This window comes from Brachyhypopomus gauderio, chromosome 1 (genome assembly GCF_052324685.1).
Source record: "Brachyhypopomus gauderio isolate BG-103 chromosome 1, BGAUD_0.2, whole genome shotgun sequence".
In the NCBI taxonomy this organism is placed as follows: domain Eukaryota; kingdom Metazoa; phylum Chordata; class Actinopteri; order Gymnotiformes; family Hypopomidae; genus Brachyhypopomus; species Brachyhypopomus gauderio.
Genome location: NC_135211.1, coordinates 31,498,030 through 31,517,642, shown reverse-complemented (window position 1 = coordinate 31,517,642; position 19,613 = coordinate 31,498,030). Strand labels below are relative to the sequence as shown.

The window sequence follows — 19,613 nt, the reverse complement described above, 5'->3', positions numbered from 1 at the left end:
CAGCACACCACAGGAGAAGACGGGAAAACCTGAAGACGTCATAGCATTGACGTCCACCTTTTGTTTTGGTTTTTTTTTAAAGACAAAAAAACAAACAAAAAAAATCACACAGCAAATAGTAAAATCAGAATAAACAGCTAGATCAGGACTCTCATCCCAATAACAAAATATGAACTTCAACTTCTGCCAAAATGAAATCATTAGTGTTTAGTGTAACATAGATATAAATCAAATCAAATCAAATCAAATTTTATTTATATAGCGCTTTTTACAACAGTTGTTGTCACAAAGCAGCTTTACAAGTGCCGAGTCCTAGCCCCCAGTGAGCAAGCCAAAGGCGACAGTGGCAAGGAAAAACTCTAGTTTTTGCATGAGGAAGAAACCTTGAGAGGAACCAAGACTCAGGGGGGGGGATATAGGCCTATGGACTTTAAACATTTAAATGTCCATGTGGTTCAGGACGGAGGTGTAGCAGCACACCTATGATGATGCTGGAGATACTGTATGTCCCGCTTTTACAGTAGCAGATCAGTTTGGTTCAGGTAATAAAAGCCTCCATGTCGGTGTCGTGGCTGCTGGCAGTATCTGATATAAAATAAATTAAATATGCTATACGATATGACTTATAAGAGGTGCAGAGTGCCTCACCTGAGACTTTATTTAACAGATGAGCTGCAACTACGTATTTTTTCGTCTTTTATTCCTTCGTCGGGGTTTCATTGGTAGGACAACTCAGCTAAGATGCGCAATTTCATGCGCTACTGTAGCGTAAAGAGTTGTGCTGTGGAAATGCTACTTATCCACATGACTGCAGTTTGAGGCAATAACAGAGGGGCATAGATACAGAAACTCAGATTTCCGAGGTTCACTGCACGTATCACAAGTCTCTGCCTCGTCACAGATTGCACAATAGTTTATCCGGTGGAGAGAACTACGCCACCGATGACGACGAGAGTCGGTAACTAGTATTAAATGTCTGGGCAACCAAGGAAACTGGTGCGATTAAAAACATCGTCACCGTGGTTTCCAGAAAAAAAAAACATTTCAAATATGCATTTCACGTCTACCTTTCTACAGAATCAAGTCGATCCAGACTTGAACCATTTGCAGTGACGTTTTATATATCATGCGAAGTTCACTTTTGAACTAAATATTGAGTTACATTTTATATAATTAAAACACAGCTACGTGACACACAGGCTACACCTTTTTCACCTTAATTCAACGTTTCTGATTCTGACCGGCTGTTTCTCGATCACAGCCCACACGTGTATTTAACTTTTCTTTTTTGCATTTCCCGTGTAGCTACAATAAAGCGTTGGGTCAACATGTGTTGTGCCCAATTCTGACTCCCCTCGTTTACACACGCATAAAGACGCTACAAAATATATTGTCGATTTACGTTTCTATGCATAAATAAGAGCTAGACTTTAATTATCCATCACAGCAAACGGCATTATCTATGTCCAAAGCCACACAGGGTGTTAATTAATTGAAATTAAAAACACATGACTTCGCAGTATTATGTCTAGTTAGGACAAAACTAGAGTGCTCAATGAACTAAGTTATATTCACTGTAACTCACAGGATTTAAATGTCTGATTAACTCTTTTTTAATTGTTGTGACTTATCTGGATGTGTAGGCTATTCCATATAAAGCACATAAAATCTCTACGTTCAACAAAGGTTGTGTTAATAAGGGAGGCCAACACAATGGCTGTCGAAATTATGCTCCCGAATATCATCTGTAGTGTCTTTATGCGTGTGCAAACGAGGGGAGTCTGATTATTCCGGGGAGTCGGAATCCGGCTGCAGTCCGCCTGGTGTGGCCCGGTCACTCCGGCACCGGGGCGTGGACTACGGCTCGTATTACACTAGCGGCTGCATTAGTTTTAAGTACCTTCGTAGCTGAAGGGAAGTCCTCGCCTTACTCCCAACCATGGCGTCCGCGCTCCTCGTCCTGCTTGTGCTGAGTGGATCTTTGTTTTTAACCGCAGTCGGTAAGTGACAGTTTAAATCAAACTGTGTTGTTTTTGCCGACGTACAAATCGCCGTCCGTGTGATATATTCGCATTGCGCTGCAGAAATCAACAAAGAGTGGCTGATATGGACAACAAACACACACCGTGGTATCAAATATAACCACCATCTTCATCTGACAAGTCCGTGTGGTATAATTTCTTGGTGTTCTACACTCACACGGAGTGTTTGGTACCAGGCGTTTGGGTCGGAGTGCTGGTGTGTTTTAAAAGCCGATCGCTTGTTCCACTTTAACGCAGAGGAGCCGCCGAGACTCTGAACGTTGTGTCGGGGTTTTTAAGGACACATTTTGGTTGCAACAGACACACGACACGTCTGTCGTAAGACCAAAATTTCATTAAAGGCGAATCTGTTGTAATGTTTAACAAGTACAACAAAAACTAAGTCACACCAGAAGATTTAATTTCTGGCTTTTGTTGGTTCTCACACTCTCGTTTAATGTTTTTATTTGACTTTTTAGCCGACGGCTGCGACAGCTACATGACCAAGAGCGGCATCTTCAAGCCGTCCCAGACCTGTGCGTTTTACGAGTTCTGCTGTGGTTCCTGCGATAACAGACGATGCTGTTCTGACTTCTTCAACAAACTAGACGAGGACAACTGCTTGTAAGAACATTTCAGATTCGTATCAAAATAATAAGTGGTTTCAGCTGGTAAGCTTCTTGCCAAATCCTCTATTCATTCCAAGTCTTGGGGATTCAATGCAATGCGTGTTTTCATTTTTTGTAGAGCATTTCAAGACATCCACAGGCAAACATTCGTGAATTATTCATGAATATTTAAACGGTAACAAGAGTAGAACTTCCATTAAAATCTTGTTGAAGGCCCAGTCCTGTTGGTCGTAGAGAGGGCCGAATCCCCCGTGTCTCCAGCACACATTTGTTTCTTTCAAGCGTTTCCTGTAGGCCTGATTTGGTGGGCTCGTCGCCTCGGTGTGTTTGCCGCACCGTGATGTTGTACACACTTATTTTCAGACAACCTGATTCCCCTGTAGACTTGCTGCACCTGGGATTAAAAGTCACAAGACTACAAGCATTGGGTTTCTTTACTGAGGAAGTGGGTGTTTTTCATTTAGTCAGTAGTGTGTTGCCAAACTCGGATTTCACTGAATTGTTCCCTTGTTGCTTAAGCTTATTTGAACCCAATGTTTGATTCATGAGGATGGTGCACTAGTATAGTTAGAGATGTTTGACTGACCTTTGAATAGTTTGAGCATTTGTTTTGCATTATAGAAATATGCTTTTATTAAGAAATTGCTAGTGCAATGCAGTGATTAAAACGACCTTCATTATTTTCATTTAACCATGCCTTTAAACATTAGTTTATTTTGCTTTTTGCTCTAGTGGGAAATTACAACAAGGATTTATGTATTGGTCTATATGGATTAGTGCCCATAACCCAGGTTTAGACATTGCATAATATACATATTTTTCACATTGTCAGATTCTATAGTGAATTGTAGCAGTGTGGCAGGACAATTGATCGTGGTGATCAGTGACTGTTCACGTCCACCTTAAGTGCAGGACACGGTTACTGTTTTTGTTTCTCATTTTCTGCCAGAAATCTACGTAAGGACACAAGTTCCCTTTTTGAAGCCACATCTATTGTTTGTGTGTGTTCCCCACCTCAGACAACATAATGTTTCAGAACAGGTCTTCAAGTGAAATGAAAGTAATTCCAATGTCTCCCTTACCAGTGTAGAAACATTTATGTAATGTAGTTTCATTTTGTTCAGTTATTACAAGCCCTGTTGATTTTGTCGCTTGGGATGAAGTGTCTTCTTGTCAGTATTGCTTTGGGATTAATATTCTTATAAGGATATCTATCATCTTTGCTAGAGCAAACAGCCCTGTCACAGTATGTAGAGTGTGTAATGGCTCCTTTATCTTCCTGTTCTCCATGCTGTTTCAATACTACAGAGTAGTGTTACTCTGTACACCTATTCCTACTCTTATTAGAAATACAAAGGGTTCACTGTGTTTAGAAGTAGGCTGATTGTAACTTGGATATTGATGTACCAATGGGGATACAGGTCATATTCAGAATTTGGTTGGCTGATGGTAATTTGTCTTCTGCACAGATATGTCCAGTAGTGACTTTTTTATCTGGTCTGTTCTGAAAACAGGGCAGGTAATGCTTGGATATTTAGCATATATTTGTGCAGCTTTATACATATTTGTATGCAATTGCCTGTGTTTTATATGTATTTGTATAAACAGAGAGGGCCTTTTTACTAGTGCATTTACAGCCTAAATGTTTATTACAAAACCCAGATGTCACCTGTGGTCAGAATTAAGTCACATATGAACGAGGTCGGTGAAGGTAGCCAACATACAGGTACAGGACTCTGTGCAGTCAGATGACTGACACCTGAGTGTAATAGTGTTGTTTGCAGGAGTGGGTTACAAATTACTATTGGCTGTGTAACCACTAATTTGGAACTGTTACACAGTCGGGTGTTAATAACAGAACGATCACTCAGTGTACCTGAGTTTACCAATGTGGACAGTGCGTTTTCTGTATAACTCCTCTTATGGAGAATTACCTGGGAGTGTACAACTTTTTTTTTTCTTTTTTTTATTTTTATTTTAAATCTTTTCCTCAGTAATTGTGCATGACTACTGAGCTGGAGTTTTTTCATAAGTTATAATATAGTGTCTGTGGAACATCCCAGTCCAGTTCTCTGTATCCCACCTCCCAACCCACATGAACCAGGAAATCAGAAATGTTAATTATATGGTAGATTTGTACTGGGAGTTGGAAGACTGCCAGATGGGAGCTCTGGGAGTGCCTCCAGACTGCCTGGGGCTCTGGGAGGACTGTGTTGGGGAAACTCTCTTAATGTCTTTCAGAGAGTAGAATACTTCAATCTTAAATGATAATAATGGCCCTTGGACAGAATGATGACAATAGCAACTATTAAACAAACACAGAAATACCCCCACCCCCACCTTAATGCCTGTGTATCATACACGCACAATATACCAAAAGCTAGCAGTACAAAAGTAAGAAAGGCTCGTGCTGATGGACGCTAGCTAACTTGTTAATGCTGCTATAGACCAGACCATGAAAATTAGCCATTGATAGGTGGGATCTGAAATGATCAGGCATGACGTTATTAGACATGCACCCATTTCATGACATACTCGTGTTATCCACAAACGTCATGGTTCCTTTACATTAGCTTTGTTATATTCCTTATATCTCATTGTTTGTAAGAACACACACACAAATTCACATAGAATGCAAACACTGGAATGCCTGAGTCATGCTGAACTAGTGCTGGGATGGAGGCACACATCCAGTACGAATCGCATCAGTGACCAAACTTGTCATTGTTTCTGTCTGTCTTTTCTTTTCCAGCTTCAACCCGGAGATGAAGTCTGTGACCATCGCTTCTGTTATCGTGACTGTGGTCATCTTCATCATCCTTGTCATAACCTGCTGCGTATGTCCATGCTGCTGCCTGTACAAAATGTGCCGAAAACCCAGGCGTAAGTCAGACACTCCACTCTGGCAACACGTGCAGCCCAGTCCAATGTGGTTTGCATAGCCATGCAAATCTGCATAACCAAAATGTAATTGTACTGATTTAGACCCATTATGCACTTTTTGTTGTCGGACGTTTATCAGGTGCCATTTTGGTTCCTTCTTGGTTTTCAGTGTTTGTCGTAATCATGCGATTTGTGACCAGTGAGTGTGGCTTTGGGGGCTGATGCTGATTGGCCAAACTCATTATGCTGAGTTTTTTTTTTTACCTAGAGCGGTGAGGACTTGGTCAGTGTGATCAGTGAGCAACTTGGTTATTTGTTTCTTGTTATTGTTCCTTTGACATTATAGCATGAAACGGAGAATAAAGGCATAGTAAAGGCATTTTTAAAACCAGTCTCAAAACTCATCTTTTTAAACTAGCATATGGATGATACTATGTATCCGTCTTTATGGTCATTTTAAGTTGTATGTGCACTTACCTTTTTTATTTTATTTTTATTTTAGTATTATCTATTGTACAGTGTCCTTGGGTCACTTGAAAGGCGCTTTTAAATAAAATTTATTATTATTATAGTAGTAGTGCTAAATAGTGCTTTCCAGTGTTAATAGGGCAGATACTGAAATCCACTTCGCTTTTTCACTTGTTCAAATTTGTCTTGTCTGAGGCCGTCAGCCTTTTCCCGACGTTCTCCACAGGCTTATGTTTGGTCGTCTGGACGTTTGCCTTGAGCAGCAGCTCTGTGAAGCCCTGCGTCTGGGTATTCCCCACCCAGCCTGACTCACACTTTCCAAGGCAAGACTCTCAAGAGTGGTGGTATACTTGTCAGACAGGAAGTTATCACGTAGAACTTCCCACCAGGGGCTTCTCATAAACTGAGACGCAGAGTCCAGTCTCATGCTGAGACAAGTTGCGAGGGGCAGGTGTGTGCTGGTAGGGGAGAGATGGCTGCCGGTTTTTATGCTGAGAATATAGTTATCCATCCTGGTTAGTTTCCCTAGATGTTTATAAGGGGCCATTTCTGAGGAGAACTTTCAAAGAGAAGGTCTCTCTGCTTCTTATGTGTGCCTCGTTGGCCAGAAGACAGATGTTTAACTCTCCAAAGCCAGAGTCATCCTGCATTGCTGAACTAGACTTTCATTCTTGTTTCAAGGTGAAATGTCTGCTGGTCAACACACTATGGCGGTACATTTCTGTAATGGTCGGGTTTTTCCGTACGTGTTCGAATCTCTGCACCCTGTTACTGGGCTGCTCAGACATTCAAACCACATTCAGCTCCTGCAAGCCTGTTTATTGAGTTGCAGAAACACTCTGCTGCACTTGACGCACTGTAGCAGTTAAGACCCTGAAAACCACATTCAGCAGCCCTGTGACTGCATATCCAGAGCAGGCGGCCAACAAGTCACTCACTCTACAACTGGTTTTTGTTTGTTTGTTGTTTCACACACAGCGGTGATGGCAACACACACAACTACAGTGATAAGTAGCCAGTATCCACAGCAACAGACTGCGGTCCCTGGGGGACAGTATCCACCATACCAGTCTGTTCCAGCACAGCCAGGGTTCAGCGCCCAGCCTGGTCATGGACACCCCGCTGCTCCGTACCCATATCAGGGGCAGCCATACGCGCCGGGACCCCCTCCCCCATACAACGAGAGTGGTAAGTGTTTTCTTTCCCCACCTACACACACATTTAATGCAGTGAACAAGTTTCAAAATGGCTTATAAACATTGCAAGTTTAGTGGTGGAGAAGCTTTGAATGATTGAGCGCCATATCAGGCGGTGTGTACCACTCAGTTTTTTTTTTTGTTTTACTGATATTAAGAGCAAAACAAGGGACAATAAAATCAGAAATTGTGGTTAAAAAAAAAAAAAAACCAACATAACTAAATGTACCACTAAGGCAACTCTCCCATTAAAACTTTAGAAAACGTGTTCCAGCCTTGATGTGTAGTATTAATGCTGAACTCATAGTGGGCAAAGAGGGACTCGTAGCTGGATTTGTTTCTCTGTGTTAAACTATAGCAAGTTATATCGCTTGTGAACTTTACATAGTTCTGCTAGTTTGATGATCGGATAAATCTGAATGGACTTTACACCAACAGTGACCGTACAGTAGGATAAAGGCTGTGCTTGTGCTCTCGGCAGAGAGGGTGGGAGAAGCGTGCCGGTCTGGAGTCTCTGTCTCTGGAGTCTCTGTCTCTGGAGTCTCTGTCTCTGGAGTCTCTGTCTCTGGAGTCTCTGTCTCTGGAGTCTCTGTCTCTGGAGTCTCTGTCTCTGGAGTCTCTGTCTCTGGAGTCTCTGTCTCTGGAGTCTCTGTCTCTGGAGTCTCTGTCTCTGGAGTCTCTGTCTCTGGAGTCTCTGTCTAGGGCGTTTCCTATTAGGAAGGCCAATGTTGTTGACTGTTTGTTGTGATAACGGAACATATCATCCACAACTGCTAGGCTAGTCCTGCCCAGGGTGGAATTCAGTATTAAAACCTTAAAATTGTACCCATTATAAAGAAAAAACCAGGCCTGGCTGCTTCTGATGTTTTTTTGTTAGAGGAAGGAAGAGGCAGTGTTGTCCGTCAATGATCAGATTACCTTCTAGGATGTAATAGTGTTTCCACCAATTACACTATAATCAGATTTAGCTTTTCTAGAAATCTGTAAACACCTGCTTTTCAGGCAGTGATTCAGTGATTCTATGTACAGTGTTTCTCTGTAAATAACGAGGTTTTGTGGCAGGACATCTCATTGGATCGCATCCTTCTTAATTGGTTGTACAGCGCGAGCTGATGGATTTGTGGTTGACTGTAACAAATGAATTGATATAAGCAGATCTGGTGGCTGTGGAAACACCCCAGAGGGATTGATAAAGGAAAGACAACATGTCTACAGTCAGTCCTCCAGCGGTGTAGGGATTAGGGTGCAGTGGACACACTGCACATCTCTGTAGCCAACCCCCTTAACTCTTAATTCTGTATTGTTGACTATATTGAACACAGAGTACGGTTTCCCCAGTGTAGAGTCTGCAACTCTTTAGAATACAGGTGCTGGTCAACGAATTAGAATAGTTTGAAATAGTGCAATCATGAAATTTTTTGAATGCATTTTTTGTGCAGAAAGCAAATCAGGTGTTCACTGCACCTGTCCTACTCGTTAGACTAATCACAGAACTCGTTACCTGTAAAAAAAAAATTGCTCAGCTGAGCTTTCCAAAAGGCCCATTTAGGCCATTTAACTGTGACACTGTTGTTTTATTGAATTAGAATAATGGAGTAAATGTGCATATATTTATGGTAGTAAATAATCACATGTACAATAAGAAATGCATAATAATGCACAGAATACATGCATCATATGTAACATACTGTATTTGAGTTCCTAAACTTTTTTGTTGTCTTTATATTTTCTAGTCTACAAAAGTTTTATAAATCAGAAAATAATAAAAGGAAAATGTTTTTATTTACACTAAGATTACACAATCCATGTTGACAGTACCAGGACAGTATGATGCCTGTCAGACTAATTATGCATTTCCTCCACAGTGGGCCCCCGATATCCTGTTCCCTACAGCCAGGCAGCGTACGATGGAGGCCAGCCCCCTTACCCTCTACAGCCACCCCTGCAGCAGGGCTACGCTCAGCCTGCACCAGCAGACTACGGTGCTGCTCAACCACCCTTCAATCCTTCCTACGTAGAGCCACCCAAGACCGGATACTAAACCACAGCTGTCTGACGCCCGTCTCTGCTGGATTACCGAAGCCTACATACTTCCTCTTTGGTTTTGCTTTAAGAAAAAACCCAATTTCTTCATGTTCCTCATTTACTGTGGACAGCCTGGAGCTCTTTGCATTTCTTGGTCACTTGCGGTTTTTCATGTAGGCCAGAGATGTTTGCTGCATTATAACAATCTGCCCACATTCATGACTGCAGGTCAAAATTTGAGCTTTTCTGCTTGTTTTTCAGGAGCTAAAGGGAACAGGGCTTGTCTGAGTTTGAAAGAACCAGTATGCCGTAGTGTTTTTAGTTAGTTTGGTTGTGCATTAATTTCTAATATCACTCCTTTCATCCTAGGTCATTTTCAGCGTTGCCTCTGTAGAAGCCTCACTGAGTTGCCCAAACCCCTGGCCTTGCGTAGGGGGACTGCAGCCGGGACCTGGTCTCTACTCCCGGTTGTGCCATAGGGTGATGGTCTTGTTTTTAAGACTTTTGCCAGTAAGCATATTGAGCCACCCAAGGTTCACACACAGCCGGTGTATTTGAGCACTTGCCCATAGTAGCTATGCAAGCTGGTAACTACAGACAAGATTATCTGATTTTAAAGAGGGATTTGTATAATCCTTTTCAGTAGTTAGCAGGCAAGTGAATGGGTGTTTTTGTGCTTTTTAGCTTGATTGGCTAGTAGTGTTTGCAAAGTGTTTGTAGTGTGTGTGTGTGTGTGTGTGTGTGGTATTTCTGTTATAGTTTTGAGTGTTGCTTTTAGACCTCTAAAAATTGCAAATGATGTTTTACATTTTGAGAGATGAGGGCATGTTATGTAGTTGTTGACTTTTTAACCTTGAGTGGTGCAGCCCCAGGGTACAGGTGATGGGGGGGGGGGGGGGGTGTAGAGAGAGGAGGCATGATAAAGAGGCTAAAATTAGCTTAAGATTTAGTGTAAAGTGCATTTGTTTGAGCTCCTTGTATGTTGGGTGAGGAGTCAACAGCTCACTAATATGCTTGCATCAGTGTGATCATACATGCCAATAATTTGCATTTCTTTGTCTATTCAGTTAAGACTCCAGCTGTTTGGGTTGTTTACTAGGTTATCTAGTCTTGCACCATACTTTGGTGTGGAATAAGACCTTAATTTTGAATAAAGTTGTGAGAATTTGATAATTTTGGTATTACATTTGTGTATTGATACTGTATTATATGGTTGTAAAACCAAAGGTTAATGCCCTGATTTTTTTCTTTTTTTAAATTTAGACAAGTTAGATAAACATTGTACATAGATGTATAGTATAGATGTTTTATCCAGGTTGTGAATACATCTGTGAATATTTTATTTTTTGACTATTCAAGTCTGTTTGCACGGACCCAGAATATGCCTTATTCCTGTTATACAGTCAAGGTCGAGATCATAGTGACAGACAGATGAGTGACAACGGTAAATCCAAGGTCAGATTCAAAGGTGATTGTCATCATTTTATTCATTTATTTTTCTTGTGATGCACACAATGAATTGTCGTGAAATAAACCACAAAACATTTGTGGGAGGGGGAAAATTGTTTCCATATTTATAGAGCACCCCCCCCCCCCCTTTTCATAATTTAAGGGAAAATCCCATTTTGTTGATGTAGATGTATCCTTGGGGTTGGAGGCTGTGGCCTTCAGACTTCACACACTGTCTCGCCGGGTTCAGCCCTCAAGGGGTTTTTTTTTTTTTTTTTAGAACCCCCCCCTCCTCCTGCTTTAGTTGACACAACGCATGTAGAGCGTGACTCAAAAGTGTAAAATAGAGACCATCTCCTTCAGTGTTTGTGTTCAAATACAGCCATTCCTCTCGGTCTGACATCAAAGTAAGCAAATGACGTTTTGTCTGAAATGGTTGAAGTATGCTGAATTCACATTTGAACTCTTGCATGCTCGTGATCACAATCATGTAGCTGTTGGAGCGCTGGCGTGTTTCCTCATCTCTACCCCGAATGCCACAACTCTTCCTTGTATTACACATGTGTGATTGTTTCAGGTAAGGGTTGTATGGTCTTTTTCCCCGTTTGTGACATGCAAAATGTTTGCAAAGGCAAATAAAACAATGTGCATAAATGTGTCACACATCAAAGAACATAAATGAGCATTTGTTCTCACAACATTTGTCTCCATTAGTGATTTAATTTATATTTATGGCAGTAACAAGTGCTGGCACCAGTTACACAGACGTCCCAGAGTCACTATCATCTGTTGGAAGGACAAGTGACTCATTAAAATGATTAACTGATGAAGTACTAACAATTAGAAGTCATCCTCTTTCTTGAATGATTTCAGTGAGCAGCTATAAAGGGTGATGAGTCAGTATCAGTCAAATGCAGGAGTTGCCTCCAGCCTCCATTTAAATATCCACAAAAAGAACATTTTACTGGACTAGTCAAGTTTACATTGCATATAAACCGTTTTCAGCACTTTATCAAGATCCTGTGTCAATGTCCATGTCTTCAACATCCTCCGTTTCTGGCCGACAGATCTCCTCGAGGGCTAATTCTTAAGAAAATCAGAAATAAAAATGTTGTAAGATCAATCCTCTGCTAAAGGTGCCGCATAGGTCATTCTGGTTGTACCAGATGCCATAAAGCCAGTGTGTTTTTCTTGAAGTATTTACAAAAGACAAAAAGGACGACAGTTCACGGTAGTGAAGCACGAGAACTAGTGCACGATAGACGTCAGCAGCTTAAAATAGTAACTCGTGATGACGGGTCACATGGGGAAGAGATGCAGCTCTTACTCATCTAACAATGCAGTGAGTAAAGGAACAAAGTCAACACTGTAGGTGTCACATTGATGTGCATGACTGCGTTAGTGCGTGTTACATGGCATTACAGGTTTGGTTACTACAGTCCACCGACTGGGAGGACGAGAACAGTCTGTTAACGGCAGGTTTACAGCAGCCTCACTGTTGGGTTACTTAGAAAAATGAGGCTTTCTGTCAAAACAATGACGACTATGGTGTTAAATGAACACTGATGGAGATTAAGTGAATCAAGGCCTTATGTGGGCCACTCAGGTGAAGTCCTCACAGGTAGAATGAGGTTCATCTTGAACACGTTCAAATAAACTTTATACTGCTGCTTTCACTGGGTCACTACATCAGTTAATGTCTTTAAGCTGTTGATTCTAAATGCTAACACGAGATAAGAATTTAATATCTCTCTAGTACCTAAATAAATACAATTAAATAAATTCCCTAAAGTAATAATTCTTGTATATGAAGTATGAATCAGTGAAATGGTAGTAACATAGTATTTACTGGCATCACACTTGCACACCACAGTGTTCTTGTTATCAAATATTGTTATCAAAATAAGTGAATGGAAAAAGGCTCCTTTACTTTGTAAGTAAAGTGGCTCCTCCTCACTTGTGTTTTAATGTGTGTTCTGGTGTGTGCGCACATTTGTATTCTCTCCCTGTTACCTAATGGGGAAAGAAAACAAGGTTTAAACAGCAACTCAACAGCCCACCTTCACTTTCAGAGAGATCGGGGATCTTGCGGAGTGTCTCTCTGATGGCGGGGACGACCTGATGGTACATGTGCAGCACCTCCAGGCAGTGGGTGGAGAAGGCGGAGTCGTTCAGCAGGAGCCAGTGTAGGAGCATGAGCGCTTCGCGGAGCAGGTGGAGTCCCCCGGCCATCCACGCCGGGCCTCCGCCCGACATGCGCCTCTCCTGACCCTTGACGCGGAGCCACTGCCTGTGCAGGACCACCACCGCTGTCCGCACCACCTGCACGGGAGGCGGAGGAACACAGACGTGGTTGACGGGTTAACGCCCACACGCACGAGCTCCACGGGGTCAAATTCTGGGTTGGGCACTCGTGTTGCATTGTGTCAACTTTATTTTCCAGAAGTGAGTAATATTCAACAGGGCCCCAGAGGACGCGACCGGGCGGTGGGGTGGTTTTACACTCCTCTGTCCTACCTCTCCGCTGCACGGGCAGGAGGATTCCCCGAGGAGAGCAGGCCATGTGGATGCCCTCTGAGTGAAGAGTTTCACCAGCAGTCGAATGACCTGTTAACAGATGAATCAGGTGTTTGCCCAGAGGGCTTTCACACTATTGGAAAATAAAAAATGCTAATCAAAATAATAATGGCATGTATTTTTCGATTCCGGGTTGTAATTTCGATTCTTTATATGTCTGGTACATGTAAAGAATTGACAATAAAGCTGACTTTGACCATGACAATGACCTCAACTTCCAAACAGGTCCACATATCTTCTGTGAAGGACTTGTCAGGTGTAGATGTTACATACTGGAAAACTCTGAGAAGGGGGCACACGTCATCTGAAAATATATTTTTGAGCGGTATTTTATAATGTACACACACACATAATTTATATTTTAGGCATTTACGGAGCTACACGGAAAAGCACACAAGTGCTAAAATAGATTCATAACATTACACTTACAGTTATGAGAGCAAAGCTTGATAGCCATCTCATCACAGTCAAGCACGAGAGACAGGAATTTCACAGAAAGACAAACAATTTTGTATGGCGATTCCAAGGACAAAGTCTGAGGTAGCACTTGGCTTATCACCACCTTCAATCTGCATTTGAAAACCAAGCAAAAGCACTCATGTAACACAAATAACAGAAAAGCCCAAATCACTACTGCTGGGTTAGCTGTGAGACACGGAACAAAAAAACAATTTCATTCTTTGAAACATCACTAAAAATTCTTTGGTTCTTTTTGACAAATATATTTTAGTGCCTTTTCTTTTCATTGGTTCCATATTCTCTGAATTAACAGTCCAAAATAAAAAAAACAAGGCCTGTACCTCCAGAGCTGATCCTGCTCGGCCCTCTCGGCAAGCACACAGAGGGTCCTGAGGCTGCAGCTCACTAGCGCCTCCCTGTGGCCGGCACAGCTGACAAACTTGGGATCAGCCAGCTGAAAGAGCATCTTGAGCAGCGAGTGCTGCGAAGTCGGCCCTCCGCTCGCCTTCCCCGAGCCGGTGCCGTGACCCGACGACGGCTGCGCCCGGCCGGGGCCACGCCCTCCCTCTCCGGCCTTGCCCAAAGCCCCTCCCTCCGGTCCACACAAGAGAGCACATGCGACTTCGCCGCTCTGGGATGCCAGGTGGTTGAGGGCGGCGGAGGCAGCCAGGGCAAACTCCTCCTGCGTGCCCAGGGAGTCATGGGCGGTGGAGGCGGAGCTACGGCCGGAGGAAGTCGACGGCGAGCTTCCTCCGAGGGGACCGGACCTCTCGAGGGACTCCAGCGTCTGACAGTAGAGGTTCATATGGTATGCTAGCAGGGGGAGAAGGTGGACAGCGGCAGGGTAGGTCTGGGCGGGTAAAGGGCCAGCACTGCCCAGCGTGGACAGCCCTGACAGGGCAAGGCTCTGCAGCTGGGAGAAACCAGCTTGGGGTTGATGTAGCGTGCCAGACTCTGTGGAGGAGGGGCTAGAAGCAGACGAGGAAACTCTGGAAAAGAAGGAGGGTGTTTATTTGGCACGTCTTCTAGGAGAGTAATCACCTTGCACAAACAGAATATCTAAAGTGCCTCTCTTGTATTTTTAGAATCATGCATAGACTGGGTTGGGGGGGTTTAAAAATGCATTTGTACCCTAATCCAAAGATTACTATATTAAAGTAAGAATTTAATTACATTTCATTAAAGTAAGGATTACATTTCATTGTTTTTTTTTCTTTTTAACTCGTTAACTGCCAAAGACGTCCAGAACACTGGTCTCCTACAATACAGCCACTCACATGCTGCTACATGTCCCACAACCTGTACGTCCCACGAGCTACACTTCATGTGCATATTCATAAACACCTGTATGAATATTTAAAAGTTGTCCATATACACAACATGTCCCTTCCTGGGGATCCAGCATTGCTGAGAAGGCCTTTTGATGCTAAATGTCCACTCAACACACTGCCACACTGGACGTGTCATCAACGAGCACAGAATGATGTTGAGAATGATGATGCATCAGTGAGAACAGACCACACCGCTCTCATTCTACACTGTAAAGCACTCACAGGAATGTACAGGAATATAACTTAAAAACACAGAGTACTGGGCTCTTCCCTCCAGCTGCATTATAAGTAGTGTAAACAGGGATTAATAATCTAACAACTGCAGGACATTGTGTCAAACTGGCATTAATGTCTGAACTGGCAGTGTTTATTTATTGTTGACTAAATAAAGTTATTGTCAACTAAATATAAACAAATGTATATACTTTATTATTTTTATATATAAAAATCATTTACAGCAAAGGCTAAAATAATTCCTAGTCTCAAAACCTCAAACAAACAATAGGTGTGTGACCACTACTCCAGCTGGGCGGCCATCCTGTAAGCACACTGAAACCATCATGCTATGGTGGGTAATGTGTTGCATCCTGCTAGCCCACTGAAACCATCATGTTATGGTGGGTACTGTGTTCGTTATGACTCCACGTTCAGTCTCCACATTCAGGCAAGATTAAAATGGAAGAAACTCTCTAAAGCAACTTCAGTGTACAAAAAGCAGTCACTCCATCAACTTCAGTGGATTCAAGGAAAGTATGTTAGCTGTGAAGCCACATATTGCCCACACCCAACGTCCATTAAGGGCTAAAGAGTTAAAAGACAAATATTTAAAATATATTTTCAGGCATGTCATTAACAAAAAACAATATTTAATCTACAGTACGAGACTTACTGCTAAATATACATCTGCGCTGAAACTGCACTGTGTGCATAAAAAGCAAAGATGCATAAATGATGACTCTTTACAGGATGAAGTGTACAGTGAGCAAACATGGAGATGTTTAAAACGCAACATCTATCCACTTCTGTTGCAGACATGGTCAAAAGACTTGTGGAAAATTGTAGAAGTTTTTGGGGAGTGTTTTTGTTGCAAAAACGAGCTTTATCAATGTCTTATTTAAACAACTTCCACATTGGAATGTGCTTAAACCCAATGAGAATCTGTACAACAGTAAGTCCTGAAGCCATTTGCCAGACTGCATTATTCACACTTACAAATACTCAGAAACAAAAATCCGTCCTGAAAAAAAATCTCTCCTTTAAGCTTTACTTTACCGATCAAATTTTTGGCACAAGTTGTTCTGCACTAGGCAACATTGTTAACAGCCAAACAACAAACAGAACGGCGACGATCTGCAGTTTAATCACACATGCTCGGCTAAATACAGGCGTGGCCCTGGAATGTTCTGGTGGGTGGTAAACATCCTTCGAGACATCGGCACCTCGCACTCTTCTCACCACTCAAAAATGAAAGCAATGCGATTGTGTGGGACGGCTGCTTACGGACTGGGGTCGTTTGGCTGGGACAAGAGGCCAGGAAGAGCTTCTGGGCTGAGGCACAGCAAGTGGCACAGGCCCAGAGAGCTGGGCTTCAGAGGGTACTGGAGAAGCAGATGCAACAAGACGGGCCCTGCAAGTGAGAAGTGAACTTTAACATCACAGTAACATGGGGTGGGGGGCACGTCTCCGAGTTAAGCGCAACATAGAGGTGGCTGGAGGTCACCTTTCTGAAGGAAATCCAAATTCAGTGCAGCATCAGTGTTGATTGCCTCTCTGTCGTTTTTGGGCTGGTTTGGTCTCCCATCTAGAATTGGTCCAACTATGAAATTACTAGTATGTAAATGACAATTATAAATGCACATCTCATGAATGTCATTTCAGCATGACCGTACCCTCTGCTGCTGATCTTATAGACAGCTCTGCTGAGAAGGTCTCCTTAGTCACAAATGCATGACTTCCAGGAGAGTTGATGCTGTGAACCAAAAGGGTGAGAATTAATGTTCTAGGGATGCATCCATCTCAAGAACAGGTCTGGAGCATTTTCGAAGTGCTGTGTTCACCTGTTTCTCCCAGGAGTGGAGACCTGCCGTGCACTATGGTCAGAGCTTTGTAGTTTGTTCCTCATTTCATTCATCTCAGCTTCTTTAAAGTGCAGCTCAGACTGAAGAGACTCGACCTAAATAAAACCAGGACAAGCAAACCACTGAGTGATTAAAATCATAAGAGCATCACACTACTACACCACCACACACTACTACACCACCCCACACACTACTACACCACTCCAGCCTTGGGCTTTGTCCTGATAGTCAAGAACAGAACAGATGTTTTCTGAGTGTGGCAAAAGACAAAGAATATGAGGTGACCACATTCTAGTTAACATTCCTTAGTTTGTGTACGCGGGATGCGTCAGCTGACCTCGTTTCACCAAAGCTGCTTGGTGAAGTGCAACTTTGTAAAGGCCAGAATTCTCCCAACTGCTCCTGCAGTACTTCAAACTATAATGCATGAAAAGTCTTGAAATGTAACTGCTTGCCATTAACAGGATGTTACCATAACAGCTCATGAGAATGCCATCACGCATCTTCACCCAAACCATAAGCAGCCTTCACTAGCGTATTACTTCTACTAACCAGTAGTGTGCAATAATTCAGCACACAAGCTTCGTCATGTTTCCCACACCAATGACACCACTGCACAAGAGGTCTGGTTTTAGTTATAGTTCAACCACTGTAGGTAGAGACATGCAGTGTATGAGTCATGGCAACTTGTACAATGTTTCTGAAGCAACATGAATGACTGCCTCCCTTTGAGAGTTTGCTGCAGCAGCATTTTGCTCATGTTCATTCTGTCCTCACAGCGCTCACTGTGATCAAAGGGCACAGAAGATAATTTACCCTCTTTGAAAGCTCCTTCTCTTTTTCACTCTGGATAAGGGCCCTCTGTCTCTCCACTGTATGGCTGGCCTGTCTCTGCTGTTCCTTCTCCTGATTGGCCTGTTTGAGGGAGTCTCGCAGCACCCTGATCTCACCATTCTTCATTAAGATCTGGTCCTCCACCTCTTTCAGCTGTGTGCAATGTACAGGTTAACTTAGCACAAAACATATCAGATAGCATCAAACATATCAGGCATTCAACAAAGTCATATAGTCTACTTCTATTACTTTCATATTAATATTTAATTTTCCTGATTTTTTTCTGAATAAAAGCACCACTATTTTAAATCTCATAATTGCTTGGGTACCTTTTTCTTTAATTCTGCGTGCTGTGCCTCCAATCTGCTATAGCACAAGTCATCTCTGTCTTTACGTCCTTCAGCATTTCCTAGACATTGAGAATGAAAAACCATCAATCCAATCAGCAAATTGCCAGCATGAGTAAATCTGTAATACAACAGTGTTTACAAATTCTAGTTTGAACCGAGTGTGCAAAAAATAAATCTCTGCATTGTTGCTTGGCCACAAAACCACACCTGGGAAATACTGGCTTAACACATTCAGTCTGTTTCTTGAAGACTTATTGTGTGTAATCAATAATATCTGTTTCATATTGTGACATTTTGGTGACTACAGAAATTGGTATTGATTTATGTAAGGGAATTTGTGGTTTACTGTCTGTGACACAAATTCCCTTAGTTTGTACTAACCAAATGCTCCACTGCTCTGACGACTCAGGTTACAGGTCGCGTTGCTGCCACCTGGTTGGTTGTTTCCAATGGAAAAGGTTCTCCTGTCAGCCCTTACAGTCGCGTCGTGCTGTTCTCTCGAATACGAGGAGATGTATTCAAACGTCCTCTTGCTGGTGCTGGCTGTGATAGCTTGCGAGGCGATAATATCGATCTCTTCCAGGTCGTCTTGGGTAAAGTCTTCGTCCTCAAACGGGTCCTTCCGTAATGCCTCTTCATTCTGACTTCCTTTCAGGCGCTTGCTTGGAGGAAACTCCATGTTGTTGCAACCTTTGAGAGAACAACGACTAAGTCCTAGAGGTTTACGACTAAGCCCTAAAGGTTTACGACTAAGTCTTAGAGGTGCATAACTGACCTAGCTACGCTAGCTATGTGGGTAGAGTATGGCAGCACTGCGAGAACAGACGCAACAGCCATTAACGTAGCTAGTAAAGACATTGAGAAACGCTTGAAAACAAGTCTATAAATTATTTCACAAAACTGAACTAACTTTAAAATTTAAAAGTTTTATTGTTTGGCTTTGGGAAAACCCGCTTGCTTGTTGAATTGTGGCAGTATAGCGCGGCGTCTGGTCGTATGCTGGCTTCCCATTGGTCAAAACACAGACGGCGTGTTTGCGTCACGCAATGGGGCATTTTAATTGGTCTAGCGGGATGACTGATACTACGGTAACCTGGGAGGACAATTGCTATGTGACTAATCTCAGTGTTCAAAAACGACAACATACGCTCAGTGGAAAGGCAGCAAGTGATTCCACGGATTCATGTGTAGTCACATAGTCTATACAAATGAAATATATCGACATATTTGAATGTTGTGTAAATGTGCATAATAAAGTGTGCATATCTTAACTGCCAGGATTATACGGCATGATTTTTTATAATGATTATTAA

General features: G+C 42.5%; 2 protein-coding genes across 2 annotated transcripts; one reads left to right on the top strand and one right to left on the bottom strand.

Moving 5' to 3' along the window:
• Positions 1-1,841: 1,841 nt before the first annotated feature.
• shisa10.1 (shisa family member 10, tandem duplicate 1) lies at positions 1,842-11,369 on the top strand. The gene is made up of 5 exons (XM_077009392.1): positions 1,842-2,000; positions 2,501-2,645; positions 5,403-5,533; positions 6,980-7,189; positions 9,063-11,369. Exons 1-5 carry the CDS (start codon positions 1,940-1,942, stop codon positions 9,236-9,238), a joined length of 723 nt encoding a protein of 240 aa, XP_076865507.1. The 5' UTR covers positions 1,842-1,939; the 3' UTR covers positions 9,239-11,369.
• atrip (ATR interacting protein) lies at positions 10,958-19,314 on the bottom strand. Its single transcript, XM_077009364.1, has 13 exons — positions 18,682-19,314; positions 18,280-18,359; positions 17,933-18,103; positions 17,096-17,211; positions 16,928-17,007; positions 16,759-16,839; positions 16,539-16,665; positions 14,049-14,696; positions 13,678-13,817; positions 13,458-13,552; positions 13,189-13,278; positions 12,732-12,993; positions 10,958-11,757 (listed from the first exon to the last, which is right to left on the bottom strand). The coding sequence occupies exons 1-13, from the start codon at positions 18,977-18,979 to the stop codon at positions 11,684-11,686; spliced, it is 2,262 nt and encodes a 753-aa protein (XP_076865479.1). The 5' UTR covers positions 18,980-19,314; the 3' UTR covers positions 10,958-11,683.
• Positions 19,315-19,613: the final 299 nt, after the last annotated feature.

Coding starts and splice junctions, on each gene's coding strand:
- shisa10.1 (XM_077009392.1), top strand. CDS start 1,940: ATGGCGTCCGCGCTCCTCGTCCTGCTTGTGCTGAGTGGATCTTTGTTT. Junction 2,001..2,500: donor TTTGTTTTTAACCGCAGTCG/GTAAGTGACAGT, acceptor TTGACTTTTTAG/CCGACGGCTGCGACAGCTAC. Junction 7,190..9,062: donor TCCCCCATACAACGAGAGTG/GTAAGTGTTTTC, acceptor TTTCCTCCACAG/TGGGCCCCCGATATCCTGTT.
- atrip (XM_077009364.1), bottom strand. CDS start 18,979: ATGGAGTTTCCTCCAAGCAAGCGCCTGAAAGGAAGTCAGAATGAAGAG. Junction 18,360..18,681: donor TCAGAGCAGTGGAGCATTTG/GTTAGTACAAAC, acceptor CTCAATGTCTAG/GAAATGCTGAAGGACGTAAA. Junction 16,666..16,758: donor TTTGGATTTCCTTCAGAAAG/GTGACCTCCAGC, acceptor TCTCACTTGCAG/GGCCCGTCTTGTTGCATCTG.